The 12500-nt window shown below is 44.7% G+C and overlaps 1 protein-coding gene across 1 annotated transcript in view; it reads left to right on the top strand.

The window, feature by feature from the left end:
- The window catches only part of LOC306750688 (sodium channel protein type 3 subunit alpha-like), a gene marked incomplete at its 3' end in the record, with an annotated part of 107146 nt that overhangs the window by 69046 nt on the left and 25600 nt on the right, over window positions 1-12500 (top strand). The window contains exons 19-22 of the mRNA XM_079234155.1: window positions 190-330; window positions 1476-1596; window positions 1758-1948; window positions 11625-11748. Of these exons, the coding sequence (XP_079090281.1) occupies window positions 190-330; window positions 1476-1596; window positions 1758-1948; window positions 11625-11748 (577 nt within the window). The remainder of the gene's footprint in view (window positions 1-189; window positions 331-1475; window positions 1597-1757; window positions 1949-11624; window positions 11749-12500) is intronic.

The following is a 12500-nucleotide window of genomic DNA, read 5'->3' as shown; positions in this document are numbered from 1 at the left end:
ATGGGATGGATGAGGTCTGAGGAGGAGCGTTCAGTTGGTTGTTATCTATGACCTCGTCATTTGAGGGACGGTGTTCAGGAGTTTATTTTGAAAAGACTGTTTTCTTATAACTTTTTGTTAGAACTCATACGAGGCGTCGTTCAGGAAGTAAACTCTGACGCCTCTTCTCTCTTTTGTCTTGGTCTCCAGCTGCTGAACCTCTTCCTGGCTCTGCTCCTCAGCAGCTTCAGCTCAGACAACCTGTCGGCTCCAGACGACGACGGGGAGATGAACAACCTGCACATCGCCATCCACCGGATCACCAGAGGCCTGGCCTGGTGCCGCAGACAGGTACCCGTCTGTCTGTTAGAGGGAAGCCAATGCTACTGACCACCAGGGGGCCACTCCTCTGGTTGTATAGAAGTCTATGCTCCATGTGTTAAAGCTGCATTCTCTCTCCTGACCACCAGGGGGTGACTCCTCTGGTTGTATAGAAGTCTATATAAATGACTCTACTTCTCTTGATTTATTCCTCAGTAAACATTGTAAACATGAGTTTATGTCTCAATCTCTAGTTTCAAGTTTTCTTCAATAAATTCATGGTCATTTTGAGTCAAACAGACCATAAAGCAGGGGCTGCTTTAGGGCGGGGCTACAAGGTACTTCATGAAGGTTAAATGTAACTTTTTGGTCCTAAAATTGTCTTCAGCGTTCGGCTGGATTTAGCTAAACCCACTTCTGGTTGCAAAAAAATGGCAAAAGCCAAAATACAAGATGGCAACAGCCCAAAAGCTAGATGATGACGGCCAAAAGACAACTTGGGAACGACCAAATACGATGATGATGAGTGACAAAAAACAAGATGGCAACGACCCAAGAGTAAGATGCAGATGACCCAAAAACCAAGATGGCGACGACCAAAATCCAATCTGGGGACAACCCAAAAACCAAGATGGCGACGATCCAAAATACCAAGATTGCGACGATCCAAAAACCAAGATGGCGACGACTCAAAATACCAAGATGGCGACGATCCAAAAACCAAGATGGCGACGACCCGAAATACCAAGATCGTGACGATCCTAAAACCAAGATGGCGACGACCCAAAATACCAAGATGGCGACGACCCAAGAGTAAGATCCTGACGGCCCAAAAACCAAGATGATTTGTGGACGATCAAAAACCAGATGGCGACAGCCAAAATCCAATTTGGGAACAACCCAAAAACCAAGATGGCGACGACCCAAAATACCAAGATGGCGACGACCTAAAAGCCAAGATGGCGACGACCCAAAAACCAAGATGGCGACGACCAAGAGTAAGATCCTGATGACCCAAAAACCAAGATGATTTGTGGACGATCAAAAACCAAGATGGCGACGGCCAAGAGACGTAACTCAAGGCTTTAAACCCACAACCTCCACTTGTTCGTTGCAGTCGTTGGTCAGCTGTTCGGTTCCCTCAGAGTGAACTCTCTCTCTTCTCCCCGATGCAGGTCATGGATTTCTTCAACGGGAACCTGAAGCGCCGCCGTCAGAAGAGGAAGGAGGCCAAAGCCATGATGAAGCTGAAGCGCCTGAGTACCATCCACACCGAGGCCAACGGAGCCGTCATAGGTACTAATAATAATCCACTACGAGAGATTGATCACAATAGTTGATTACATTTGTTTTTATCTTCATTGTACATATATATATATATATATATATATATATATATATATATATATATATATATATATATATATATATATATATTAACCCTTTGACCCCAACAGGCCGCCACGTGGAGAAGTACGTGGTGCCGGAGGACGACAGCTACATGACCAACCCCAACCTCACCATCAGCGTGCCCATCGCACCCGGGGAGTCAGACCTGGAGTTCCCAGAGGAGGAAGAGGAGGAGGAGGAGGAGGGGGAGGAGGAGCAGAGCGAGGGCTCCGAGGACGAAGAGGAGGAGAGGGAGGAGGTAAGGAAGAAGAGGAGGAGGAGGAGGATGAGAAAGAGGAAGAGAGGGAGGAGGAGGAGGAGGAGGAGGAGGAGCAGAGCGAGGGCTCCGAGGACGAAGAGGAGGAGAGGGAGGAGGTAAGGAAGAAGAGGAGGAGGAGGAGGAGGAGGATGAGAAGGAGGAAGAGAGGAAGGAGGGGGAGGAGGGGGAGGAGGAGCAGAGCGAGGGCTCCGAGGACGAAGAGGAGGAGAGGGAGGAGGTAAGGAAGAAGAGGAGGAGGAGGAGGAGGAGGATGAGAAGGAGGAAGAGAGGGAGGAGGAGGAGGAGGAGGAGGGGGAGGTGGAGGAGGGGGAGGAGGAGCAGAGGAGGAGAGGGGAGGTAGAGAGGGGGGAGGAAGAGGAGGAAGAGGAGGAAGAGGAGAAGGAGCAAGAGAGGGAGGAGGAGGAGGAGGAGGAGGAGGAGGGGGAGGAGGAGCAGAGGAGGAGAGGGGAGGTAGAGAGGGAGGAGGAAGAGGAGGAAGAGGAGGAAGAGGAGAAGGAGCAAGAGAGGGAGGAGGAGGAGGAGGAGGAGGAGGAGGAGGAGGAGGAGGAGGAGGAGAGCGAGTGCTTCGAGGAGGAAGAGGAGGAAGAGAGGGAAGAGGGAGAAGGAGATCTGGTTTACTCAGGTGCAAACAAGCTCAGGTGTGTGTGTGTGTGTGTGTGTGTGTGTGTGTGTGTGTGTGTGTGTGTGTGTGTGTGTGTGTGTGTGTGTGTGTGTGTGTGAACAGCTACAAAACGGGTAATATTAACTCTTTATTAGCTTCGACAATCAAAGGAGGAAGTATTCAGATACTGCAGTAAAATTCAAAGTACTCTGTGATACAGTGTGTAGTGTGTATCACTAGTATTTCTGTGTGGAGTGTGTACAACACTTGTGTACAAGTACCTCAGAGTTTGTGACAAAAGCAAAAAGGAGTTCTAGTATTTTCTGCTCGTGTACTTCTGGTTTTACATCGTTTGACTCATAAACTACAAAAGACTTTGATTATCATCTTGTTTTCTAAGTGAGATTCAAGTCTCAGACGTCTGAGCTTTCCTGAACGCACCGCTGAGACGAAACAGGAAACGCTGTTTACTTTAAATATTATTTATATTATTCATCAGTTTAACATATTCTGAATATTTTGTCCCATGTAAACAGACTCTCTATAAACAGTCTCTTTGTCACGGCTCAATCCCTCGTGCACACACACACACACACACACACACACACACACACACACACACACACACACACACAATAATAGGGTCCCTCATGTAGAATTGGAGGCCTCAGGCAATGCATTATGGTCCAGCATTTTTCTCACTCTGTAACGCTGCGTGTGTTAGCGCTAAAAGGGTGTATATTAGTGTGTGTGTGTGTGTGTGTGTGTGTGTGTGTGTGTGTGTGTGTGTGTGTGCTTCCTGTCTCTCTCCATCTATTCACAGGACAAAAGTCCAACTGAGCCACAGACACCTTGTGTGTGCGCTTCTCTCTGTTTGTGTGTGTGTGCACGTGTGTGTGTGTGTGTGCGTGTGTGTGTGTGTGTGTGAGAGAGAGTGTGTGTGTGTGTGTGTGTTGTGTATTGAGGCAGTAGAAGAAGATGTTCAGTTGTTTCCTTTCTCTTCTCTTCATATCTAACATGAAATGACAGATTTGTGTCGTGCTGTGTGTGTGTGTGTGTGTGTGTGTGTGTGTACGCATGTGTGTGTGTGCACACCTGCGCTGACTCAGTTCATCATCACCTCTCCTCTTTAATCACATTGTCCACCTGTTCTCTCTCTCTCTCTCTGTCCGTGTGTGTGTGATGTACTTCATTTCTTCTTCTCTTAATTGGGTTGATCGTAACACCGCAACATTGAAACATATTAACATCTTAACATATTCACATTGTAACATATTAACATCGTAACAGCTTAACATTGTAACATTATAACATCGTAACATTTTAACATCTTAACATTTTAACATCGTAACATTTAACATCGTAACATTTTAACATCGTAACATTTTAACATCGTAACATTGTAACATCGTAACAGCTTAACATTGTAACGTCGTAACATCATAACATATTAACATCGTAACACCGTAACAACTTAGCATTGTAACATCGTAGCATATTAACATCGCAACACCGTAACAGCTTAACATTGTAACATTGTAACATATTAACATCGTAACATTTTAACATCGTAACATATTAACATCGTAACACCGTAGCAACTTAACATCGTAACATTTTAACATCGTAACATTTTAACATCGTAACATATTAACATCGTAACATCGTAACATATAAACATCGTAACATATTAACATCGTAACACTGTAACATCTTAACATTGTAACATATTAACATTGTAGCATATAACATCGTAACATATTAACATTGCAACATGTTTACACCGTAACATTGTACCATGTTAACATTGTAGCATCGTATTATCTTAACATTGTAACATCTTAACACCGTATTATCGTAACATTGTAACATTGTAACATCTTAACCGAAGGAGGAATAAACTGGTTCTTTCACACACGCAGGCGTTTTCCTCCGTGAGTAATCGACACGGCTGTTTAGTTTTTTCTTAAACATTTGGACGTCTAAATCATTCATGTTGTTGTTTTTCTTGGCGAGCCTCCTCGCTGGCTCAGCAACACCATGTGAGGAGTCGTTTTATTGTTTGGAACAATATGTGTTTGCCAGCGTGTGACCTAGATGGCAGTTAAATAATGTACCAGCAGGACGGGCTGCTGAGACCTGAATCTGGCTAGTCAGCAGCTCTACTACAGCTCTCTTTAGACCTGGTCCAGGTCTGTGTGGAGATCTGGTTCAGGTCTCTGTAGATCTGGTCCAGGTCACTGTAGATCTGGTCCAGGTCTCACTGTAGATCTGGTCCAGGTCTCTATGTAGATCTGGTTCAGGTCTCTGTAGATCTGGTCCAGGTCTCACTGTAGATCTGGTCCAGGTCTCACTGTAGATCTGGTCCAGGTCTCACTGTAGATCTGGTCCAGGTCTCTATGTAGATCTGGTCCAGGTCTCACTGTAGATCTGGTCCAGGTCTCACTGTAGATCTGGTCCAGGTCTCTGTGTAGATCTGGTCCAGGTCTCATGAATTGAAATGGACACAATCTGAGTACGAGTCGGACTTTGAGAGAGTGAGAGCCTGCAGAGTGAAGCATCAGTTGTGTAGCTGGTCTTTGATTGGATCCTCGTAAACAGCCGACGTGTGTTTGTGTCTCTCTCTTCACAGGAACGTTGTTCACTCATCTGCTCCTTTCTGTTGTTGATGCTTCGTCCTTCAAATGTTTTCAGCGGTTTCCAATGTTTTCAGCGATTAAACGCTTCGTCCCGTCGATATGATGAAAGGTTTCATGTGTTTATGTTTTGGCGATCCTCCAGCTTGTGAAGTAGTTGTTTATTTAACTCACTGATAATATTAATATTTTGTAGAACTTTTACAAGGTTACAATTGTTGTAATTCATGTTAAACACAAATGTAAATCGTAGCCCATTCACACTACACAAACGTTTATTTATTTATTATGATATGGAACATATTACACATATTTTAATTACAATAGAATTACATTGAATTCAATTGCAGAAATAAATGATTGAACCACAGCACGCACCTAAGTGACCTCTATATGACCAAAGTGACCTCTACGTGACCTCAGTGACTTTTACATGACCTAATGACATCTACATGACCTCTACGTGACCTAATGACTTCTACATGACTTCTACGTGACCTCAGTTACTTATAGATGATCTCAATGACTTCTACATTATCTCAGTGACCTTTACTTGACCTCAATGTCCACAGCATGACCTATATGTGACCTTAGTACCTTCTACATGAACTCTGTGACCTTTGCGTGACCTTAAGTACTTCTACGTGACCTCAGTGACCTCTACGTAACCTTTGATACTTCTACGTAACCTTTGATACTTCTACGTGACCTCAGTGACTTCTACATGACCTTTGATACTTCTACGTAACCTTTGATACTTCTACGTGACCTCAGTGACCTCTAAATGACCTAAGGTACTTCTACGTGACCTCAGTGACCTCTACGTGACCTCAGTGACCTCTACATTACCGTAGGTACTTCTACGTGACCTCAGTGACTTATGCAATAATCAGTTGCCCCAAATTGAACAAGGGATATGAAACTGTGGTAAATAAATGAGTAAACCGGAGAGCCCCCACAGACTAACAGGACTGCACAGAGCTGAATGCCACCGGCTGCACCTCCATCCATCCTCCCTCTTGTTATCTCCACCTCCCTCCCCTCCTCCCTCTATCTCTCACCCATCGCTCCTCTCCCTCCAGCTCTTGTTGCATGTCATTTATTTCGGGAACACGAGCGCCTCCCTGTAAATAGAAGCTGTTAAGCGGCTCCGGCTCTGTTTTAATGGCCCCTGTGTTTCCTTACGCCATGATTAAATAGCCGGCCGGCGCTCTAACGGCGCCGTGAATCACCGGGCGCTGTTTCGCTGTCCCGCAAAGCCGCAATCAGCCGGTTGAGGCGGGCTCGGTGGCCAAGCCAAGGTCGCCAGCCAAGGTCAAATGTCACACCGTTCAAAGCCGTTAACACTCTCACGCTCTGACGTTGCTTTAAACAGAGTAATCACACAATCTATAAAAGGCCATTATGAAGTGTTTCTACGGTGGTAGAAGTACATTTATCTAAGTGTTTTAAAGTACTTTATACCTCGACTGCACCACAACAGCTTGAGTAGCTTTTCAGATTAAGACTTTTACACAAAATAGAGACAGAAAGTCAATTAGCGTGTGTGTGTGTGTGTGTGTGTGTGTGTGTGTGTGTGTGTGTGTGTGTGTGTGTTCGTAAAATCCCTTAAAAAGTGTAAAAGCAGCCATGAGTACTGGTTATAACAGGTGTTTTTGTGACTCTATTTTCCTGTATTTACGCCAGGTGTCCTGTGTGTGTGTGTGTGTGTGTGTGTGTGTGTGTGTGTGTGTGTGTGTGTGTGTGTTGTGACCCCCCCATCGCTCCTCCCGCCCCCTCAGTCTCTAGCCGGTGACCTCTGACCCCTGCAGGTGTCCAGGTGCTCTGCTTTGATTCCTCCCGTCTTCACCTGTCCGTCCCGCTCGCTGCAGACTGCAGGCTGTTCTTTAATCTCCAGGAATCAGAACTTTTCATCACAGAAATGTGAGATTTATTCTTGAATTAGCAACTATGTGTCTAAAACACTGGATGTAAGTAACAGAATATCAGATATTCAAGATGAACGTTTTCTTTTTCTCTTTTCCGACTCTAATAATAGAACAGAGACGGTTTAAATATTTTAATACTCTGAACATTAATCCACAGCTTAGTTGTTAATTTAGCTTTTAGCTCCTTAAAGAAGGATTCAGATCTTTTACTTGAGTGAAAGAGGAAAAGTATTTACCATCAAAATATCCTGAAAGAACCAAAAGCAAAAGTACTTCATCTCCAGAATCATATATATATATATATATATATATATATATATATATATATATTATATCATTGGGTTGAAATGTATTTATTCATTCATCTTTTCTTCACTTTCATTTTAAAATGATAGGTAGAAATACAAGTTAGGTACAAGTACCTTAAAATGGCGCCACAGTACTTAGTTATGACGAATGAAGGAAACGTCAAACAATAATTCATTATTAAGAGTTCAAACTATTTATACAGAACCTTTAAAAACTACAAAGTGCTTTGAGAGACCAGCCAAGAATAAACAAATCAATAAATCAATAAAACATAACGGTGAAGTTCAACAGGTCCATAAAACAGGACAATGGATCAGACAATAAAAACAATCAATAAAATAAAACTACAATGAAATGAAATAATATATAAAATCATAAAGTCATAACATTATGAAAAATATGATACAATTTAAATTAAGAAAACAATTAAAAGACAAATAAACAAATAAAAGAAGTAAAAAAAAAGAGTGTGTTCACCCATTCCTCAGTTTAGCTGTACACTGTTAAATGAGAGAGTGCATTCAAATAGTTTACGGCCACATTTAAACCACTTTAAATGTGTGTGTGTGTGTGTGTGTGTGTGTGTGTGTGTGTGTGTGTGTGTGTGTGTGTGTATGTGTGTGTCCGTCACTCCGCTCTTCCTCAATAATGCATTAAGTATTAATAGAAAACACACACAGAGGAACGATAAGTAGCTGCAGGATGTGGTTTCACACACACACACACACACACACACACACACGGACTTCGATCTGGTAGTGAGTCCCTGTTTTTACTGTAACTGCTGTTACAATTGAACCCTTTAAGACCGTTTAATGGGTCTCAATTTCGATTGCCTCTGCATGGCTCTCAACATGGCAAAGGCGGAGCTCGTGGCTAGTGGCTAACAGGCTAGTGCTTCATGAATAACATTCTTATTGTTTTGATCATTATTATTACTGTTGGTATTGTCTTGTTTAGGTGTGAGCTGATTGACAAGTCGCTGCGTCACCAAATATGGTCACTTCCTGTTCTCTGGCTGCAAAGAAGAAACCAAGATGGCGACGGCCAAACTGCCAAATTGAGACTTCAAAACGTGCACTTCTTATATTCAGTCTTTTTCCACATGGGAATACGTCACAGTACAAAAGTAAGAAGTACCATCAGTTAAATGTACTTACAGGAGGAAGTACTCTACCCAGAATGCGCACTGTTAAGATACTACACACACTTTGGTCTCATCGTCGTGGTCGTGTACACACACTCGTCCTTTGCATGGATCGATCGTCCGACTCTCCAAACAAACCTCCTGAAACGTTCTCTTACTTTATCACATGAGAACATGTGATTTATGTGCTGCAGCTCCTCTGAACCGCTTATGAATAGAAATACATTTAAACCCCTCATTACGGACGTCAACTGTCTGGTTCCAGCCCAAGGCTGCTGCTGCGTGTGTGTGTCTGTGTGTGTGTGCGTGTGTGTGTGTGTGCGTGTGTGTGTGTTACGCTATCCAGTCTGTGTGTGCACATCTTTTCACGTGGACGTGTGTGTCAGAGATTAGGTGTGTATTCATGCCCGTTTGGCTTCACCTTTGCGTGTGTGTGTGTGTGTGTGTGTGTGTGTGTGTGTGTGTGTGTGTGTGTGTGTGTGTGTGTGTGTGTGTGTGTGTGTGTGTCCAAGGCTGGCATTTGTCACAGCGGTCGCTCGCTGTTCCCAGACTCTGAATGTATTCATGAGTTAGCTGTTGACTCAGGTAGTTGGTTCACCTGTAAACACACACACACACACACACACACACACACACACACACACACACACACACACACACACATGTACTGTACACACACACACACCCCTGCTGTGTCTTTGTCCAGACATTCAACATAATTTGCCAAATTTCCCTCCTCAGCCTTCAGCAGAAAGCCTGCATCCGATCCCTCGTCCCTTTGTAAAGTTAAACTCCCATGATGCTTAGCAAACAGGGACCTTTGAAGTCAGCTGAGATGAGGGGTGTGTGGGTGGGGGGGGGCGAGGGTTCTGGGGGGGTTTCCTGACGTGGATTTTTGTCCAGATCTCAGCGTCAAAGCAAACAGACGGCAGTTTTCCTGGCGGTGGAGCAGCGCTTGGCGGTGCAGCGTCTCTGGTTCCTCCGCCAGGATTCATGTAACGCCTGACTCATTCACTGAATCACTCAGACGACCACGCGGCCTCAAATGCACCACGAGATGCTCATACTGTACTGTGCAAGTACAGATACTACTACCCTACAAGTACTGTACAAGTACTGTACAAGTACTACTGACAAGTATTGTGTGCGTATCTAGAGCTTCAGGGACAAAAAGTCTGTCCTCTTGACTCTGAACTCGTCCTCTGGACTCTAGACTCGTCCTCTTGACTCTGAACTCGTCCTCTTGACTCTAGACTCGTCCTCTTGACTCTAGACTCGTCCTCTTGACTCTAGACTTGTCCTCTTGACTCTGGACTCGTCCTCTTGACTCTAGACTCGTCCTCTTGACTCTAGACTTGTCCTCTTGACTCTGAACTCGTCCTCTTGACTCTAGACTCGTCCTCTTGACTCTAGACTTGTCCTCTTGACTCTGGACTCGTCCTCTTGACTCTAGACTCGTCCTCCTGACTCTAGACTCGTCCTCTTAAATCTAGACTCATCCTCTTGACTCTAGACTCGTCCTCCTGACTCTAGACTCGTCCTCTTGACTCTAGACTCGTCCTCTTGACTCTAGACTCGTCCTCCTGACTCTAGACTTGTACTCTTGACTCTAGACTCGTCCTCTTGACTCTAGACTCGTCCTCTTGACTCTAGACTCGTCCTCTTGACTCTAGACTCATCCTCTTGACTCTAGACTCGTCCTCTTAAATCTAGACTCATCCTCTTAAATCTAGACTCGTCCTCCTGACTCTAGACTTGTCCTCTGGACTCTAGATTCGTCCTCTGGACTCTAGACTCGTCCTCTTGACTCTAGACTCGTCCTCCTGACTCTAGACTTGTACTCTTGACTCGTCCTCTTGACTCTAGACTCGTCCTCCTGACTCTAGACTCGTCCTCTGGACTCTAGACTCATCCTCTTGACTCTAGACTCGTCCTCTTAAATCTAGACTCATCCTCTTGACTCTAGACTCGTCCTCTTGACTCTGGACTCGTCCTCTTGACTCTAGACTCGTCCTCTTAAATCTAGACTCGTCCTCCTGACTCTAGACTTGTCCTCTGGACTCTAGATTCGTCCTCTGGACTCTAGACTCGTCCTCTTGACTCTAGACTCATCCTCTTAAAGCTAGACTCGTCCTCCTGACTCTAGACTTGTCCTCTGGACTCTAGATTCGTCCTCTGGACTCTAGACTCGTCCTCTTGACTCTAGACTCGTCCTCTTGACTCTGGAGTCGTCCTCTTGACTCTGGACTCGTCCTCTTGACTCTAGACTCGTCCTCTTGACTCTAGACTCGTCCTCTTAAATCTAGACTCGTCCTCTTGACTCTAGACTCGTCCTCTTGACTCTAGACTCGTCCTCTTAAATCTAGACTCGTCCTCTTGACTCTGGACTCGTCCTCTTGACTCTAGACTCGTCCTCCTGACTCTAGACTCGTCCTCTTGACTCTAGACTCGTCCTCCTGACTCTAGACTTGTCCTCTTGACTCTAGACTCGTCCTCTTGACTCTAGACTCGTCCTCTTGACTCTGGACTCGTCCTCTGGACTCTAGATTCGTCCTCTGGACTCTAGACTCGTCCTCTTGACTCTAGACTCGTCCTCTTGACTCTGGAGTCGTCCTCTTGACTCTGGACTCGTCCTCTTGACTCTAGACTCGTCCTCTTAAATCTAGACTCGTCCTTTTGACTCTAGACTCGTCCTCTTGACTCTAGACTCGTCCTCTTGACTCTGGACTCGTCCTCTTGACTCTAGACTCGTCCTCCTGACTCTAGACTCGTCCTCTTAACTCTAGACTCGTCCTTTTGACTCTAGACTCGTCCTCTTAAATCTAGACTCGTCCTTTTGACTCTAGACTCGTCCTCTTGACTCTAGACTCGTCCTCTTGACTCTAGACTCGTCCTCTTGACTCTGGACTCGTCCTCTTGACTCTGGACTCGTCCTCTTAACTCTGGACTCGTCCTCTTGACTCTGGACTCGTCCTCTTGACTCTGGACTCCTGACGGGTGGATCTGATTGGTCGGTTGCTGTTGTTTAACTCAGCAGAAAGACGCCATCAGCCTATCAGAGGGCAGCACGGTGGACCTGAGGAAACCTGGAGAGGAAGAGGACGAGGACTCAGAGAAGGATGAAGAGGCCAGGGACCCCGACAACTGCTTCCCAGACTGTAAGTACACACACTCACACACACACACACACACACACACACACACACACACACACACACACACACACTCACTGTGGTGCTGAAACAATTAGTCGATTAACTAACCACAATTGTGATAATTGATTTAAAGGGCCAGTGTGCAGCACACAAATAACTATGTTTTTTTATATTTAACGGAAACTAAAGATTGTTGTTGCCAAGTATGACCGCAAGAAGGACTATACGACTCTGTGGTCGGTGCATGACAATAAACACATTAAAATAGAATTAGGACATCATTTAAAAATAAAAATATACACTAGAAAAGGTTCAAAATGATGTCGTCCGTTTGACCTTCAGAGGTCAGCTGAGGCTCCGACAGAATTGGGCCAGCCATCTGGAAAACCTTCTGAAGAACAAAAACAACCCAAAATGCGTATTTAAAGTATTTAACGTGTAGCTGTGTGCTCAGTTACATCATATTCCATCAAACCATCACATGTGAACATCCTGTTATTGAGCATTAAAATATGATGACGTGAAGTGTAATCTTGCCATGAGGTTAGTAGACACTCAAACTAGAACATTCAAATGTGTAAAAGTTATAGAAATGGTTGACAAGCATTCAGGGAAATAATATAAATAAATGAAGTAAAGACACGACGTTGTGCGCGCTGCAGGTATCAGAGTTCCTCATCGTTCCTCCACCTTCACTCGAGGTGGAGGAACAAGCAGATGTTGAATTAGCGTTGATTCATTTAGAAGACGGATGT

This window comes from Taurulus bubalis (genome assembly GCF_910589615.1).
Source record: "Taurulus bubalis genome assembly, chromosome: 18".
Taxonomy (NCBI): domain Eukaryota; kingdom Metazoa; phylum Chordata; class Actinopteri; order Perciformes; family Cottidae; genus Taurulus; species Taurulus bubalis.
The sequence above is the reverse complement of the archived record's forward strand: the minus strand, read 5'-3'. Positions and strand labels throughout refer to the sequence as shown.